Source organism: Salvelinus fontinalis, chromosome 29 (genome assembly GCF_029448725.1).
Source record: "Salvelinus fontinalis isolate EN_2023a chromosome 29, ASM2944872v1, whole genome shotgun sequence".
Taxonomy (NCBI): Eukaryota; Metazoa; Chordata; class Actinopteri; order Salmoniformes; family Salmonidae; genus Salvelinus; species Salvelinus fontinalis.
The window spans coordinates 37,019,128-37,038,381 of NC_074693.1; the positions used below are offsets into that span (position 1 = coordinate 37,019,128).

The 19,254-nt window shown below is 41.2% G+C and overlaps 2 protein-coding genes across 2 annotated transcripts; both read right to left on the reverse strand.

Annotated features, from left to right (window-relative positions):
* Window positions 1–568: 568 nt before the first annotated feature.
* On the reverse strand, window positions 569–1,075 carry LOC129827261 (protein chibby homolog 1-like). Its single transcript, XM_055887999.1, has one exon. It carries the CDS (start codon window positions 1,073–1,075, stop codon window positions 569–571), a length of 507 nt encoding a protein of 168 aa, XP_055743974.1.
* A 2,345-nt stretch (window positions 1,076–3,420) lies between these two features.
* ltc4s (leukotriene C4 synthase) lies at window positions 3,421–19,215 on the reverse strand. Its single transcript, XM_055889247.1, has 5 exons — window positions 16,389–19,215; window positions 16,031–16,130; window positions 8,275–8,345; window positions 7,943–8,024; window positions 3,421–7,435 (listed from the first exon to the last, which is right to left on the reverse strand). Exons 1-5 carry the CDS (start codon window positions 16,444–16,446, stop codon window positions 7,270–7,272), a joined length of 477 nt encoding a protein of 158 aa, XP_055745222.1. The 5' UTR covers window positions 16,447–19,215; the 3' UTR covers window positions 3,421–7,269.
* Window positions 19,216–19,254: the final 39 nt, after the last annotated feature.

Sequence of the window (19,254 nt, forward strand, 5' to 3'; positions counted from 1 at the left end):
ACCCACAGTTCTAAGGGAAAATAAGAGCCAATGTGACATCCGTTATGGTGTAACCACCACAGCATCTGTACACCATACTGTTCCTGGACAAACCAGTACACAACAATAGACGAAAGGTTCTTCCAAACCGATCGAAATGACGCATCCAAAACTCAGTCAAACCAATGGTGTTCAATGACAGCCATGCTTTGGGGCAAAGCAAAAGTGAAAGATATGGGACGACTTATATTTTCGTTGCACTGTCCAACTGAAAAGTTAGAGGGACCTCAATTTTTTTACATAGCACATCCTGGCTAAGGATCTGTGTCAGCCAATTGAAAGCGAAAAACATGGTGTCTACCGCCTCATTTCCCATCAGTCCACCAGACAACTATGCATCAGCAGTGGTATAAAGCTGCCCTAACACCAACACACTTGCTCTAGCACAGGCTAGAATAGCCCGTCAAATACTTATCATTCTAAAAAAAAACACCAAGTCCATTGAAACAGATGACAGTCAACCTCCGTTTATTCGTCCAGCAGGAACCATTTCTTCCACTTCACACAGTCCCACTGTTATCATACTTATTTAGGACTTTCTTTTAGTAGAACCAATCTGGAAGCTTGCCCTCTTCAACTGGGGTGTTTGTGGTACTGCTAGGCTGTCCTGGCTGCCCCCCTCCCCAGGATCAGAGCCCTGTAGCCGGGCTGTGGTCTCTGCCAGCATGTCCATCAGCAGTTCCACCCGGATCTTCAGGGCATTATTCTCCTCCTGTAACTCCCGGTTCTTATTCTTCAGGCGGTGGATGCGGGTTCGGTCCCCTGCCTTTGGACTCCGGCCCTTGGCCCCTTGGGGCCTCTGCTGCAACAGCCACTGGCCCTCCTGGAAGATGAGGCTGTGGCCCCCCAGGGTGAGGGCCAGGGGGGCGTAATCGGGCCCCAGTTCGGTTTCACGGGAGTTGAAGTCAAGATAGTAGAGGGAAGAAAGGGAGGCGTCGAGCCTTGCGGGAGGGAGTTTGGGGTTCCAGTTGCCTGGGGAGCGGAGGGCCATCGACGGGGTCCCCAGTTTATCCCACATCTCTCTGAATATGGACATCTTGGGGCGGCGCTCTGGCTCACCTCGGGTTCCTGCGCCGGGTTTGCTCCTGCCCTGGTGAATCATTTAATACATTTATCTGGGAATATTTTACACTAATGCAGGCATGATGCATTACACAACATTCATTTCGTGCAGAAGAGAACTGAAAACAGTGTTTCCATAGTCCCTAAACATCTAGGACAGGGATAGCCAACATTCCTCTCGAGGGTGTGCATGCTTTTGCTCCATCCCTGTTTTAAAAAACACCTGACCACACATTATGTACAGAATGTTGCATGAACTCACAAATTTAAAAAAAATCATTCCTCCAAAAGGTTTGTATTAACAGTCAAACAGCCTCTCAATATATAAACCTGCGGTGTCCAGTTAAGAGGTCCCCCTCTGGGATACATTTAAGTGAATGTAGAAGTTCAAGTCTTGGCAAGAGAAGCACCTCATTTGACCCTCCTCTTCCATTCAGATTTCAATCAACAACCAAGCCTTTCCTACCGTCCTGTTAAGGCCCCATGACCTCTTCTAAACATCCACATTGTTGCAAATAAATGTAACTAAACTAAGAAAACCTGCACACCAAGTATCTCAAAGAGAGTTGGTCAGCCCTGACCTGAATAATACGTTTTAAAACCTCCAGAAGAATACACTGCATCGCAGTGTTAGAGGCGTCACTACAGACCAGGGTTCGATCCCGGGCTGCATCACAACCGGCCGTGATCGGGAATCCTATAGGGGAGGCGCACAATTGTCCCAGCGCCATCAGGATTAGTGGATGCTTTGGCCGGGGGGGGGCTTCACTTGGCTCATGGTGCCCTAGCGACTCCTTGTGGCAAGCAGGGCGCCTGCAGACTGACCTCGTCGTCAGTTGAACGGTGTTTCCTCCGACACATAGGTGCGGCTGGCTTTCGGTTTAAGCGGGCGGGTGTTAAGAAGCGCGGTTTGGCGAGTCACAATTCGGAGGACGCTTGACTCGACCTTCGCCTCCCGAGCCCGTTTGGGGAGTTGTAGCGATGAGACAAGATCGAAAATTGGGGATAGGATTTATTTTTATTTTTACAAAAAAACAATACTACAGATGGAGCTGAAGACTTAATCATAAACTTACCCACTCCTCCTGCCACTCCTCTCTGATGCTTTTCATGCTTATCAAGGTGCTTGGCGCCTTGGGTTTGAGAAAAGAACTTTATAAATATGACTTATTATTCTGTTATGGTACGGAATCTTTGCACATTACCATAGCAACGGCATGGAAATGTTGGAGGACAATGACATTTAGAATCATTCCAGTGCACAGTAAGAATCCGGGATAGTAATAATCCTAAATTACATTTGTAGAATTATTTTCATAGCAATCTCAAAGTGCTTCAAAGGCGAAAAAAAACAAGGAACACATGAGTAGCCTAGCTTTTGTTAGGTCAACCAATACATCACCATTAGTAGCCTAGCTATAGCTAGGTCAAAGAGGCCAAATCTTTGAGTGCATGCATCTTCCAAAGATGGAGGGACAGTTCATGGTTTGATCAGAGGAAGGATGATGGTTCAGCTACTGAACTTCTCCTTCACAATGTAACAACCCACTTGGTGGCGCCCAGAGCTCACCCACACAGTTCAGAGTAGTAGCCAGTCGTCCTCACTACGAGCCCTCTGCCTCAGCACTACATCTTCCATTCCTCTCAAGCTTCAGGGGACTCTTCAGTCGATGTTTTCAAAAGATCAGGAACCAGCAGGCAGGTAAAACAAAAAAAGCTGGTCCAGTGTCGATGCATCATTTGAAAAAACAAACAATTAGTCAGCTAGCCAAGTCAAAAACAGGTGACCTGCCAGTCCAACTGCAAATATGTGGATCAAAACCACCAGAAATAAGCTATATATTTTTTTAAATCCAAAAACATGTCAAATAACAAACACTTACAAATGATTTAAAATGTACATATTTACAGTATTACTCCACTGTAAAGAATATCCAGAGGTAGCAGAAGCTGTGTTGTATCCCCTCTCATCTTATATTGAACCCACCCCCCATCTCCAATTAAGTCTTTAAAGCTACCATATGCTGTTCTCTCTGTGGTTATTGTCTTTTCCTAAAACTAATCAGATTTTCCCCAAACGACAAAATGGTAAAGCTGAAGGATTTGGGGTGCCCAAACAGAAGTGTCCCATATGTGCATAGGTCTCAAATTATTTCACATTTCTACCCAACTTCAATACAAATAGAATAACTCATGTTTAACATTCACAAAATTAGTTGCTTTCTTTATGAAGATACAATTTCAATACAAAGTAAATGAGTGCAAATGAACATATCACCAAAGATTACATTCAAATAAAAATTCACAGATGAGCAGATATCAAAAGTAATCCAAATGTTTTTTATTTATTGATGTTTAACACCAAGATCCAGCACAGATCACTGGGCCATACAACAGAAACTAAATCACCAATGGAAAACAGGGGATTCCAAAAACCATTTCACATAATATATTTGTGTTGACATTAGGCCCAGTGCCTAATAAATTTTAGCTAAAAGGCTATTTTGGTCCATTTTAATGGAAAACTATTACTGTAAGGTACTCAATTGTTACACAGATATTTTTGATATAAAAACAGCTGCATTGGCCAAAAACAGGTCATGTTTTACTTACCCAAAATAAAATGGTCAGTTAACATGCACCAAAATATATATATATATATATATATATATATATATATATATCTTTCTTTAGGTGAGATGACATTTTAGGTCCAGATAATGACATCAGAATCTTATTATTCTGACCAATGACCAGTCATCTTTAATTTGCATATGTATCCTCCTACTTTGAAGGGGTACACGGGTGGCACTCTCTAGGCCAGGCGTGTCAAACATACGGCCCGCGGGCCGGAACCGGCCCCCAAGGAGGTTCGATCAGGCCCGCAGGATAATTTGAAAGTGGAAAAAATGCATAAAAGACATGGAATTAATATTTTTAATTCGCTGCAATTCATGGATTATCCGCTAAGGGGCGCACTCTTTCCATCAGAGTAGAAGACAAGCCGCATCACTGAGACAGACTGAAAACAGCAGACGGTATCAATGCGCCATCTGCTGCTTGTTACGACGTTGTTAATACCTTGGTCTCTACCTCTCCGCTACACCCTCATTAGCCAAAATGTCGTTATCCAAACGGAGAAAAGTAGATAAGGAGTGTAGAATTTTCAAAGAAAAATGGACCACGTCCTATTTATTTACAGAGATGCACGGAAAACCTTCGTGCTTGGTGTGTTTGCAACAAGTTTCGGTATTGAAGGAATATAATATTCGACGCCACTACGAGACTCATCACAGCGAAAAATATGACGGCTTGCAAGGACAACTGAGAAGAGATAAGATTAACGAATTGCTGGCGGGTCTGAGGAAACAGCAGTCAAATTGCAGGACTACTGCGGGAGTTTGAGAAACGTTTTCAGGTATTTGGTGAACTTGAGACAGAATTTTCAGTTTTTCGCTCACCTTTCACAGTTAAAGCTTCTGATCTGCCGGTCGAAATTCAGCTAGAGATAATTGATTTGCAGTGTGATGCAGATTTGAAGGGCAAATTTGCCTCTGTAGGTCTGGACAGATTTTATCAGTATCTACTACCAGGGTACCCCAAATTAACAGCCCTGGCTGCTAAAATTTTGTGCATGTTTGAGACAACCTACCTTTGTGAACAAATTTTCTCAGTGATGAATATCAATAAAACAAAAATGCGTTCAAGGCTCACAAACAAGCACTTAAATGACATTCTGAAAGTGACAGCTAGTCAGGACATGACACCTGGTGTTGCACCTGGTGTTGATGCACTTGTACAGGCCAAAAGATGCCAAGTTTCAGGAACAAATACAAGTCCAGACTAGACTAACACCTTTAAAATGCTGCCTTAGATACTGTTTGCATTGAAAGAATACAGCTCTGTGAAGATGAATCCTTACTGTGGTGATTTAAAAAATGTGCACTTTAATGTTAGTCAGCAGCTTCAAAACAAAAGTTGTGTGATGGAATTCTACTGTTCATACAACTCCATAAATTTTCAGTATGTATTGTATGTGTATGTATGTTTCATGTATGAAGTTTACAGATTTACAGGACAGGCGAACACTTTCTTCATTACACATTTAAAATCACTCTCCTTAGTTTGTAAGGTGTACGCAGGGATTACATTTAGATTTTAATATGCGTATGTGTAAGTGGTTTAAAAATTCCTTTCTTTAAAAGTCTCATTTAATCTTAAAGTGCATTACTATATTTTTCAGTACCAATTAAAGTTTTGTGCCTTTGTACAATCAGTGGGATCAGTTGCAATGCATATTTGTGAATGATAAAAGTAAATTGCACATTTGTCTAAGGAAATATGAGGTGTTTCATGAAATGTTTTGTAAAAGGATAGTTCATTAAATTTCAATATTTTCCTAATGTTCTTGTGCTTCTTTACACCAAAACAAAGGAAAGACATGATATTTTGGTTATTTATAGCAGAGTATGGTATAATTTTAATGGTCCGGCCCACTTGACATCTCCCTAGGCCGTATGTGGCCCACGATGCGAAATGAGTTTGACACCCCTGCTCTAGGCTATAGAGAGTCTAGACCAGGGATGGGCAACTTCGATGGGGGTGAGGGCCACAAAAAATCTGAACTCATCATGGGAGGCCGTACTGGCTCGTGGGTCTGCATACCCACACATGCAGTCAGAGCAGACCTTTTGGAGGCCCTAAGCAACATTTGCAGTTTTAAAGCAAGTTTGCTGAAAATCTACACATTTTGCAATGGAGTGGAGAGAAGATTTTGCAATTTTATAAATCATTTCATGCAATTCTACAAATTTTGCCATGGGGCAGAGAGAAAAATTTGCCGTTTTACAGCTAACTTTCTGCATTTCTACACATTTTGCAATAGAGTGGAGAGAAATGTTTGGTAATTCAATCATGATTACTGCAAGTTTAGATCGCAACAATCTTTTCTTTGGAAATTGGTCCGCGCGCCTACAAAGGGAGGGCTGGGCCGCCAGTTGCCAATCCCTGGACTAGATGATTCTTGCCACCAATCAGGGCTGAGTATGTAAATATTTACATTTTTATCAACACACCCACAATATCAGACTGAACATTTCAATGGCAAAAGGAGGCTCTGGGAATAAATTATAAATATATTGAGTTATTTTCAATAAATAAACAGATTTAGACATACAATGATTTCAAAATAAAATAAGCATGGGGCTTTAACATTGTTTGGATGCATCAGCAACACATATGACAACAGTCTAACCACTTAAAAAAAAATGCATGCTAATTTTGTAAGGAAGTTCCCTTGCTTGAACAGAGTTGGAATTCACAAATGTGGATAATTTATATACTTTTAACCTTCTACAGTAGCCTAATAGTAGACAAGTGAAGTAAGATTACATTTTATTATTTGGCAATAATGATAGCAAGGGAGTTGCTTTTTCCACAAGCCTTTTTCTTTTTCCAAATTAATGACACTAAATACACCGGATAGCTAACACAGTAGTCAGCCACCACACTGAACAACTAAATAAAATGTTTAGGCCTATATTCTGTCTAAATTGAAAAACACTTAGGCCTACTTGAGTTGCAAGGTGGTTTACTAAATGAAGGACTGCACGCACAATTTGAGCTGCGACTTACGCTACCCAAACAGGTGCTTCTTTCTAATCAATATCACAGTCTGCTCCCGTTTTAACAGGGAGTAATCCGCTTAATAATATGAGTTGAGACATACAGTTAACAGAATTAAAGCTTAAATGATTCCCTTCTTAACCATTTGGTACCCACATTTGGCAAGATATGAGCTTACACTTGGTGTGCAGGTTTTTGGAAAAGATTAAACTAACTTTACTAATTAATGAATAGGCCGACCCTGTTTGCTTTCATCAAAACAATGTTTTTGTTCGATATTTCAGTCTGAAACATGCCTTGGTTTAGGGGGACTGTAACTGCAATCTAAATGGCACATAAGCAGTTCGTAAAATAGCCAGTAATAGGCCTAGACCGGACACATCTATTATTTCAAAACTGCAGCTCACGGTTGGAACATACCTTTCCCTACTTCAATCAACCATTCCATTTAGTTGTCTTGATTTGGCAATGAAGGTAGCCTGTCTACAGTTGTTAGTGTAACCCATCATCTCTCCTTTAATCTCTTCTCCTCCTGCTCATCCCTTATAGTCCCCCCCCCCCCTCCTCCTCAGTCAGGCCGAGGACAGAACTGGCGAGCTGCTTCAGGTCCAGATCCAGGTAGAACCGACACATAAAACCCAGAATCCCCAGGGTGGAGAACCCGATCAGAACCCACAGAACCTTGGCACTGAAATACAGAGGGGCTAGTCTGGGAAGGAGAGAAAGAGGGGGGAGAGCAAGAAAGAGAAAATAAAATTCTCCGCAATGCATTGCACAATAATTCAGAGACAATGACTATTGATATTGTTGTTTTGGAGTATATTGACTGAACACGACAAAATTAAATTTGTACAGAATACGAGATTTAACTTTTCAAAAAAAAACTTCCTATGGGAAAGATACAGGGAAAGTGACCGTTGAGGAATTGTTCAAGCCTCCAGATATTAGAAAACAGAACACCCCATTTTGACAACTCTGCAAAATGAAGGCTCTGGTATCCACATGTAGAAGGCACCTGCTACTATTTATTATGAGGGAACAATGATTCTGACCCTATACTTCAAAATTAAAATCACTCCTTACTCTCTTTCTTGAGAATCAATGATCTAATACGCCCGACATGTAATTCCAAGGAACAGATCGATGATCTGCAATGCCAAGGAATGAGGCATAATTATAGGAACAGCCCCCGAGGGATAGACCGATAGGTCATTACCGTCCATGTGCCGATTTAGCATAGCCCCTGAAGTACTGGTAACGCCCGTACAGGTATAGGAGTCCACATAGTGCGGACAGACCTAGGTGACGAAGAGAAAAATGTTGTCATAATTTAGCAGTTAAAAGGGAAATCTGGGATTTAAACAACAAAGCGGTCACTCCACCACTTCTTTCAGTAAACAGCTGAGGGGTAGGGGTTTCATTTCCTCAATGGGAGTCAACATGACTCAAAGAGGAAGTCACGAAACAAACATTCAGTGAAATTGTCAGAAAAAGCATGGGGCTCTGTGGGTGCACTGAGGCAGCAGAGAATTTATTTTGGGTGCCTACCTTGGCTGAAGAAGAGTCCAGACACCCATAGGATGATGATGAAGATCGGGAAATATTCAGAGCAGTTGGCTCTAAAGAAACAAAACAAAAATCCATCCAAGAATTGAAAAACACATATCAAGCACATTTGGGAAATTTTACAAATGCGGTGGCTTTTAGGCAAAAATTTAATCCATTTGTTTTGACCTAGGTGACAAATGCGGTGGCTTTTGGGCATGCCATTTCTGACTATAACATTTTTCTTGACCAAATTATCTTGCAATGTATTTGGGTAAATATTCCTGGGTTCGTACAGACAGTGGTAAGTCAAATTCAAGGACTTTCAAGTACTAATATTTATTTTTCAAGGATCATCAAGTTGTAATAGCTCCTCTCATGCAATAGTTTCTAGTCGCCACCAGATGGCATTATATCGCCACAACCTCATGTTTTTTATTTTTATTTTTACTATTCATCACTACCTTACAAGTTCTACTCAACAACACGTGTTTCACTACTTGTTTACTACATACATGTTTGTAAGTCCGTACTGATGTTGACTGATTTCCTTATATGAACTGTAACAGTAAAATCTTTGACATTTTTGTTCAGTGTACATATGGAATTGCCTTTATATTTCACTACATTTTAGATCTCACAGGCTGTCCCAACACATGACATGAAAGTGAATTCCGACAGCGTAAAATGCCCTTAATTGACTCTAAAATTATGTATTCTAGACCCATTTGAAGAGAAACAAGTGAATGTGTTTGATAAGATAAAATATTCTCTCAGGGAACCCTATTTAAATTTTAGGGGACCACACATGGGAACCATTCTGTTACAGGTCCCCAAAGCACACACTTTCCTGGGTCGCTCGTCTTCAGTTCGCTGCAGCTAGCCACTGGAACAAACACTCAAACTGGACAGTTTGATCTCAATCTCTTCATTCAGACTCAATCATGGGCACTGACAATTGTGGCGGCTTCACGTGATGTATGGTCTCTACCTTCTTGCCCTTTGCTGTTGTCTGTGCCAAATAATCCATGTAGTGTTGTCTCTTGTCGTGATGTGTGTTTTGTCCTGTATTTTTAAATCTCAGCCCCTGTCCCCGCAGGAGGCCTTCTGCCTTTTGGTAGGCTGTCATTGTAAATAAAAATGTGTTCTTAACTGACTTGCCAAGTTAAATAAAACCACTGTACTACTAACCTCTCTCCCTGCTTGCTATAAATTCCCAATCTGACCCTCAAACCATCATGGTCACCTAATAATCCCCAGTTTCCAATTGGCTCATTCATCCCCCTCCTCTCCCCTGTAACTATTCCCCAGGTCGTTGCTGCAAATGAGAACGTGTTCTCAGTCAACTTACCTGGTAAAATAACGGTAAAATAAATAAAATAAAATAAAAAATGCTTCCTCTGTGCATCTCATTTTCCTCCATTGCAGCCTGACTCATGTGAGGATCTGTGTTTATTGCACTATAACCCAATACTATATCACATGTGATTGAATATTAGCAACTGTTAGCCTGGGTGTCTGTGTGTGTGTGCTGAAAGTAACATTGTGCCTCAAATAGAGTGCTGAGAAGCTGTGGTTAACCTTGAGCGAGAACAGTATGCTTTCTATGCAGGTGCAAATAGCTCAAACAATGTTACAGAAGTGTCTGACCTCAGTCTCCAGGGTGTGGGAGCGTAATCTACAAAGCAACAGCGCCGGACACCAAGGAGCGCCAAGAGGCTGGGACCAGCCTGAGCGCCGGCGATAGGGTGAGCAAGTTTATACCACGCTCAGGCTCTACTGTGATAGGCCAACAGACGGGTTGGAACTACGTCTATCACCGTATAAGAACAGCTGTTTACTTTCATCCTGACAGTTTTTCTGTTCTACCCTGCGAGGTGTTACAGTGAACCTGTATATACGAAAATTGCATTTACCATTTATCGCTTGAGTTTAATAACAGTTTAATAACATTTTGTCCTGATACCAGATTTGAATTGACGCAAATCCCTCCACTGTCTCAATACTCGCTATAAAGAAAATGTATTTTATGAGAATTTATAGCCTATCTTTTGATTATAGTTAGCTAACTTGATTTCAGTCAACTGCTCCTGCTGAGGTCAGGCACTGTTCAACGTTAGCTTCCAACTGCATCCTCCTAACCAGCTAGTCATAGCTCGCTAGCTAACGTTACCTGGCTAACAGCCAAAGTCATTGAGCTACCTAACTAGCTAGACTGACTGAAATATCAGCGACTATTGACAAGTTGTACACTCATTTTCCGAGAGTCAGTTCTTGTGTTTGGGGGATGTAATGTTGACACGGCAAGAGTCGAGGGATGTTGAAAACATTCCAACGGTCAGCGGCTTCTCACTGCTACTTTCCCACACTGGTCTGGACTAAGGTAGTTATTTTTAACCTCCGTTTATGTCGTGGGTGGAGTTTCCCGGAGGGCAGAGTAGTGAATAAATGCGACGCTAACAAGGAAAATCCGGGGGTGCAGGCTTACTTTAAAAAAAATGTAAGCTTTATTTAGGCAAGTCAGTTAAGAAAACATTCTTATTTACAATGACGGCCTACATAACGAGCATACATGATTCCACTCGTTTGCAGAGCTAGCTATACAGTGTTTGTCAGATCAAGAAGGCTTCTGAGCGTTGATTAAAGCTGGGAACGCAATAATTAGTAGGTAAATGATAATTAACCAAATAAAAAAGGTGCGTAAATGGCGTTTACACTCTACTACATCACTGGCTGAGTCTGGCAAAAACCATGGTCATGGGTGCACCTCAGCCACGCTCAAGGTCCTAAACGATATAGCCGCCATCGATAAGAGACAATACTGTGCAGCTGTATTCATTGACCTGGCCAAGGCTTTCGAATCTGTCAATCACCACATTCTTCTCGGCAGACTTAACAGCCTTGGTTTCTCAAATGACTGCCTCGCCTGGTTCACCAACTACTTCTCAGACAGAGTTCAGTGTGTCAAATCGGAGGGTCTGTTGTCCGGACGTCTGGCAGTCTATGGGGGTGCCACAGGGTTCAAATCTCAGGCCGACTCGTTTCTCTGTACACATCAACGATGTCGCTCTTGCTGCTGGTGATTCTCTGATCCACCTCTATGAAGACAACACCATTCTGTATACTTCTGGCCTTTCTTTGGACACTGTTAACTAACCTCCAGATGAGCTTCAATGCCATACAACTCTCCTTCCGTGGCCTTGAATTTGGCGATGTCGTTTACCAAATAGCCGCCAACACTACTCAGCAAATTGGATCACAGTGCCATCCGTTTTATCACCAAAGCCACATATACTACCCACCACTGCGACCTGTATTCCCTCGTTTGCTGGCCCTCGCTTCATATTCGTCGCCAAACCCACTGGGTCCAGGTCATCTATAAGTCTTTGCTAGGTAAAGCCCCACCTTATCTCAGCTCACTGATCACCATAGCAGCACCCACCCATAGAACATGCTCCAGCAGGTATATTTCACTGGTCACCCCCAAAGCCAATTCCTCTTTGGCCGCCTTTCCTTCCAGTTCTCTGCTGAACGAACTGCAAAAATCACTGAAGCTGGAGACTCATATCTCCCTCACTAACTTTAAGCACCAGCTGCCAGAGCAGCTCACAGATCACTGCACCTGTACATAGCCCATCCAACTACCTCATCCCCAAAATGTTATTTATTTTTGCTCATTTTCACCCCAGTATCTCTACTTGCACATCTATCACTCCAGTGTTTAATTGCTCAATTGTAATTATTTTGCCACTATGGCCTATTGCCTTACCTCCCTCATCTTACCTAATTTGCACACACTGCATATAGACTTTTTTCTATTGTATTATTGACTATTTGTTTGTTTATTCCATGTGTAACTCCGTGTTGTTGTTTGTGTAGCATTGCTTTGCTTTATCTTGACTAGGTCACAGTTGTAAATGAGAACTTGTTCTCAACTAGCCTACCTGGTTAAATAAAGGTGAATTAAAATAAAATAAATAATAAAGTAATAAACATCAATATTCTGCCAGGCAGACTTAAATCTATATTTTACAAAAATATAAAGGCAACCTGGAACAATTAACGGTTTTACTGAGTTATGGTTCATAAGGAAATCAGTCAATTGAAAGCAATGTATTCGGCCCAAATCTATGGATTTCACATGACTTGGCAGTGGCGCAGCCATGGGAGGACCTGGGAGGGCATAGGCCCACCCATTTGGGAGCCCAGCCAATCAGAATTTGTTTTCCCCCACAAAATGGCTTTATTACAGGCAGAAATACTCCTGTTTCATCAGCTGTCTGGGTGGCTGCTCTTAGACGATCCCGCAGGTGATGAAGCCGGATGTGGCGGTCGTGGACTGGCGTGGTTACACGTGGTCTGCGGTTGTGACGCCGTTTGGATGTACTGCCAAATGTTTTAAAATTATGTTGGAGGCAGCTTATGGTAGAGAAATGATGATAAAATTCTCTGGCAACAGCTCTGGTGGACATTCCTGCAGTCAGCATGACAATTGCACACTCCAAAACGTGAGACATCTGTGGCATTGTGTTGTGTGACAAAAAGCACATTTTAGAGTGGCCTTTTGTTGACCCCAGCACAAGTTGCACCTGTGCAATGATCATGCTATTTAATCAGCTTCTTGATATGCCACACCTGTCAGGCGGATGGATTATCTTGGCAAAGGAGAAATGCTCACTAACAGGGATGTAAACAAATTTCTGCACAAAATTTGAGAAATAAGCTTTTTGTATGTATGGAACATTTCAGGCATCTTTTATTTCACCTCGTGAAACATGGGACCAACACTTTACATGTTGCGTTTCGTTCAGTATACATTTGCCCGTCATTTTAGCTGTCGATGTGATGTTTGGCTGTGCCTAAAATCAGTCAGTTCTGATTAGGCGCTGGCTGAGTGGCAGTGTGAGTGGAATGAGTGAGCTCTTCTGGCAACCAGAAGAGCTCACTTGGAAATAAAACTCTGTAGTATGCCTGGAAATTAATTTGCAAGACCAATACGTTTCTAATATTTTTCATATTACCATATTTGATCATTTTGTCCTCATTTTAATTTAAGTACTGTTCAAGTACCAACTTCAGAAAATGTCAGATTTTCAAGGTATTCCAGTGCTTGAATTTCAGAGAGCCAAATTCAAGTACTTTAAGAACCTCAAACACCTTTGACTAAAAAGGCCTACACTCTACATCTATTGTCTGTGAAACAGGTTTGGTTGTTTCCACTTGCCTCTAAAGAAATATGTTGTTAATATTCAAGCACTCTTATTGGTTGGTTCAATTCCGAAGACAATACGGGGTGGTTATTGGCCCCGCTTGCAGACAGGGGGAGATCGCAAACGTCAGGTTTCACCAGTATGAAAATGTAATGCAAGGGGTAGGTCACGTTCTGAAAACTGTATTCTATTTTTATAATTTTACAATGTGTACACGTTTGCTGTACATTCCTGATTTATACATGTGGGTATATGTACCTGTTAGGGATTGAGGGGCTTTCTGGGATGTGGTATATGATTGCTGTATATAAGTGTGCTAGCTAGCATGCACCGATGTAATGGTCACATAAGCTCACTGCTAACACGGTTGTTTTCATGCTACAGATTTGACTATCGACAGCCATCAACATCATTAACCTGTCTGGCTCTGGCATTCCGCTAGCGGAACTCCCACATTCCACTGAAAAGGCAGAGCGCGAAATTCAAAAGATATTTTTTCGAAATATTTAACTTTCACACATTAACAAGTCCAATACAGCAAATGAAAGATACACATCTTGTGAATCCAGTCAACATGTCCGATTTTTAAAATGTTTTACAGCGAAAACACCACATATATTTATGTTAGCTCACCACCAAATACAAAAAAGGACAGACATTTTTCACAGCACCGGTAGCATGCACAAAGCCAACCTAACTAACCAAGAACCAACCAAACTAACCAACAAACAACTACATCAGATGACAGTCTTATAACATGTTATTCAATAAATCTGTTTTGTTCGAAAAATGTGCATATTTCAGGTATAAATCATAGTTTACATTGCAGCTACAATCAGAAATTGCACCGAAAGCAGCCAGAATAATTAGACCAACGTCAAATACCTAAATACTCATCATAAAACATTTCTGAAAAATCGATGGTGTACAGCAAATTAAAGACAAACATCTTGTGAATCCAGCCAATATTTACGATTTTTTAAGTGTTTTACAGCGAAAACACAATATAGCATTATATTAGCTTACTACAATAGCCTACCACACTACCGCATTCATTCCTCAAGGCACGTTAGCGATAGCAATAGGCACGTTAGCGATAGCGAATAAACCAGCAAGATATATAATTTTTGACTAACCTTGATAAGCTTCATCAGATGACAGTCCTATAACATCAGGTTATACATACACTTATGTTTTGTTCGAAAATGTGCATATTTAGAGCTGAAATCAGTGGTTATACATTGTGCTAACGTAGCATCTTTTTCCCACAACATCCGGATATTTTTCTGACACTTTCTGACACATATTCTGACCAAATAACTATTCATAAACATAACTAAAAAATACATGTTGTATAGGAAATGATAGATACACTAGTTCTTAATGCAATCGCCGTGTTAGAATTCTAAAAATAACTTCATTACGACATCCAGCTTAGGTATAGCGAGAGAGTACCCAAAAGCTGGGCGCAAACGACTAGTACAACATGTTCGACAGATATGAAATAGCATCATAAAATGGGTCCTACTTTTGCTGATCTTCCATCAGAATGTTGTACAAGGGGTCCTTTGTCGGGAACAATCGTTGTTTGGTTTTAGAACGGCCTTTTTCCCTCTCGATTTAGCAAGCACACTTGCCAAGTAGCGCGAATCTCTCCATCGTCAACAAACTCAGAGAACGGAACACGGCAAAACTCCCGAAAAAATTTCAATAATCTGATTAAACTATATTGAAAAAACATATGTTACGATGATATTGTCACATGTATCAAATAAAATCAAAGCCGGAGATATTAGTCGTCCATAACGACAGCTTATCAGAAGGCAAATCAAGGTCCCTTCTCGCGCTCTCCAGAAAACGGGAAACTGGTGACACGTCATGCCAAGAGCTATTATTCGAGCCCAGATCAAGTTACACACTCAATTTCTTCTCACTGCTTGTCGACATCTAGTGGAAGACGTATGAAGTGCATCTAAACTAATAAATATCAAGGACTTTAATAGGCAGCCCCTAGAACAGTGCATCGATTTCAGATCTTCCACTTCCTGTCAGGAAGTTTGCTGCAAAAGGAGTTCTGTTTTACTCACAGATATAATTCAAACGGTTTTAGAAACTAGAGTGTTTTCTATCCAATAGTAATAATAATATGCATATTGTACGAGCAAGAATTGAGTACGAGGCCGTTTAAATTGGGCACGATTTTCCCCCAAAGTGAAAACAGCGCCCTCTGTCCTCAACTTAAGCCCTGCACAACTACCGTGCTGTTTCCTATTTAATCACAGATAATAAATAACGCTCAACTGGGACCACTGGCTGGGATGATTTCTTTGAACTAATAAAAACAACTCAAGGAGAGCACGATTAACATCGGTTACATCTATCTGCATGTCACCTGCTAAGTACTGGGGGATATTTATCAAGTGTCATCAACTTCTGAGTGCAGGTGAAGAAGGACAACTTAATACTAAAATTATATTTGGGTAAATTAAGTAAAGAAATCGGTATTAATTGCTGATAGACATTTGTCATTTCAGATCTAGCAGACTTACTGAGCTCTGAAGACCCTCTCAAACTCTGGGGGTCCTGAAGTGCTGGGTGGGGAGACAGAGTACTTGCGTCTGGCGTATATCACCTGTAGAGAGAAGTAAGCTACAACAAAAACACACGTCAAAATCCATGCTATAAAAAAAAGCAGAAAAATAATTTCCCCACACACTTCTTGACAAGGAAATTGTACCAACACTCAAAGAATCAGATCTTTGATAAGATATGCATTTTCTGCCACAGGATAACATTTACAAAGTTGAATATAAACAAGTTCAATTAATTACTAAAACTATGATAATGACCACAGGTTTATCATAAAAGCACGGCACTTTTTATAGAAAGAAAATATGATCAACTTACCTTGCTGTAACACACCCAACACCGTTACTCCTGCAATGAGCACTACCTGATCCAGCATGTTTTAGAGCTAAAAGTGACTCTCCTTTCAACCTGGTGTTCAGATGCAAACTGTTTCTCTGACTGAGTAGACCAATAGGTGTCAACTCGGGGGAGAGGCGGCAACTTCCTGATTTGAGTGGCCTGTATCGTTAGGGTAATTTATTAACCAATGTGATGCTTCAGTTGGTAACCAGGGGTGATTTATTTTTTATCTTGCAAAACTTTTATTCTGGATCAGAATGATCTGGATTCTGTAATCCTCTTAAGCCAGGATCAGATCGATGTTGCTGTTAAGACTTTTTCAGAAAATAAAATGTCTCATTTTGATCCAGATACCACAATATCAAGATCACATAATACAGCTTTTCAGAGCTTTGAACAGAACTACACCTTGCCCTCAACCGGACAGGTTATGGTACTACTTCTACACTGTCATAGGGAAAGAGTGTAAACTACACGAATAAAGGTAATTTGATTAGTTTGTGCCTGTATATCATTAAGTACAAACATTTGAAACTTCAAATGTAGCCTAGCAACTGACCACATACTTATATTGAGGTCAATTTAACAGAATGAACATTTAGTTTTACATTTAGTATTTATATATTTTTAACTTCACTTTAGTCAGACATTTCTTGGTTGTAGTGCCTTTCACCTTTCTAAGTCCACCCTTCAAGTGGGATCAAGATCATCCTGAATTTCGGCTTCAAAACTATCCTAATCAGTACCTTAAGTTTTGAAAAATGCAAAAACGCAATTTAATCCTGATTGAAAGGTCAGATTAGACTACCAAATATGAATTCCTATGCAGAGGATCAGCATCTCATTTTGAAATAACAATTCTAACAATTAATCCTAACCGATTGCCAAAATCCAAATCAGTTAACTATTGAAAAATTGGACGCACATGGTAGCCATATATGATTGAATTGCATGTTGTGCGAGTGCAATGGTCCAGGAGCAGGCTGTTATGTGTCTACGTACAGTGCATTCGGAAAGTATTCAGACCCTTTGACTTGTTCCACTTTGTTACCGCCTTATTCTAAAATCGATTAAATAAAAATCCTCAAATCTACACACAACACCCCCTAATAAACAAAGCGAAATTAAGTTTTTGCAAATGTATTAAAGTAAAAACAGAAATACCTTATTTACATAAGTATTCAGACCCTTTGCTATGAGACTCAAAATTGAGCTCAGATGCATCCTGTTTACATTGATCATCCTTGAGATGTTTCTACAACTTGATTGAGTCCACATGTCGTAAGCTAAATTGATTGGACGTGATTTGGAAAGGCACACACCTGTCCATATAAGGCCCCACAGTTGACAGTGCATGTCAGAGCAAAAACCAAGTCATGAGGTCGAAGGAATTGTCCGTAGAGCCCCGAGACAGGATTGTGTTGAGGCACATATCTGGGGAAGGATACCGAAAAAATCCCTGCAGCATTGAAGGTCCCCAAGATCACAGTGCCCTCCATCATTATTCAATGGAATAAGTTTGGAACCACCAACTCTTCCTAGAGCTGGCCGCCCGGACGAACTGAGCAATCGGGGGAGAAGGGCCTTGGTCACTCTGACAGAGCTCCAGAGATAGACTGTGGAGAACCTTCCAGAAGGACAACCATCTCTGCAGCACTCCACCAATCAGGCCTTTATGTTAGAGTGGCCAGACGGAAGCCACTCAGTAAAAGGCACATGGAGTTTGCCAAAAGGCACCTAAAGGATTCTCAGAAATAAGCTTCTCTGGTTTGATGAAACCAAGATTGAACTCTTTGGCCTGAATGCCAAGCATCACTTCGGGAGGAAACCTGGCACCATCCCGACAGTGAAGCATGGTGGTGGCAGCATGCTGTGGGGATGTTTTTCATCCGCAGGGACTAGGAGACTAGTCAGGATCAAGGGAAAGATGAACGGAGCAAAGTACAGAGAGATCCTTGATGAAAACCTGCTCTAGAGCAGATCTCAGACTGGGGTGAAGGTTCACCTTCCAACAGGACAACGACCCTAAGCACACAGCCAAGACAACGCAGGAGGGGCTACGGGACAAGTCTCAACGCCCTTGAGTGGCGCAGCCAGAGCCCGGACTCGAACCCGATCAAACATCTGACAGAGCTTGAGAGAGCTGACAGAGCTTGAGAGGATCTGCAGAGAAGAATGGGAGAAACTCCACAAATACAGGTGTGCCATGCGTCCTACCCAAGAAGACTCGAAGCTGTAATCGCTGCCAAAGGGGCTTCAAAGTACTGAGTAAAGGGTGAGAATATTTACGTAAATGTGATATCAGTTAATACATTCGCAAACATTTCAAAAACCTGTTTTTACTTTGTCTCTATGTGGTATTGAGTGTAGACTGATGAGGGGGAAATAACAATTTAATCCATTTTAGAATAAGGCTGTAACGTAGCAAAATTTGGAAAAAGTCAAGGGGTCCGAACTACTTTCCGAATCCACTGCATGTCTAGCTATGATATCAGCATAGATCCTATGCCATATCAGGGATGAGTAGCCCTCAGGGGCCTGATTAGTGTCAGTCACACATTTGCCCAGCCATAGCCATTACATCTGTTTAAACACCATGATATTTTGATACGTGGAATCAGGTGTGTGTCAACTAGGGCAAAAGTGTGTCGACTCGTCCGTCAGGCCCCCGATGAGTGGAGCTCCCCTTTCCTGTGCTACTTGATGCAAAAATAATTACAAGGACAAGAAAACAGATGGAAGAAAGTTATCAACCATCATCATGATTAACTGTAATGTGATAACAATGTGAATCAAATGTTGGACAGGATTTTACTCACACCTTACGTTGGCACCTAATATTAAT

Bases quoted from the DNA above. Each gene is read 5' to 3' on its own strand.
- LOC129827261 (XM_055887999.1), bottom strand. From the start codon at position 1,075: ATGTCCATATTCAGAGAGATGTGGGATAAACTGGGGACCCCGTCGATG.
- ltc4s (XM_055889247.1), bottom strand. From the start codon at position 16,446: ATGCTGGATCAGGTAGTGCTCATTGCAGGAGTAACGGTGTTGGGTGTG. The intron at 16,131-16,388 runs GTAAGTTGATCA...TTTTTGTTGTAG, and splicing joins GTTGGGTGTGTTACAGCAAG to CTTACTTCTCTCTACAGGTG. The intron at 8,346-16,030 runs GTAAGTCTGCTA...TTGTTTCTTTAG, and splicing joins GAGAGGGTCTTCAGAGCTCA to AGCCAACTGCTCTGAATATT.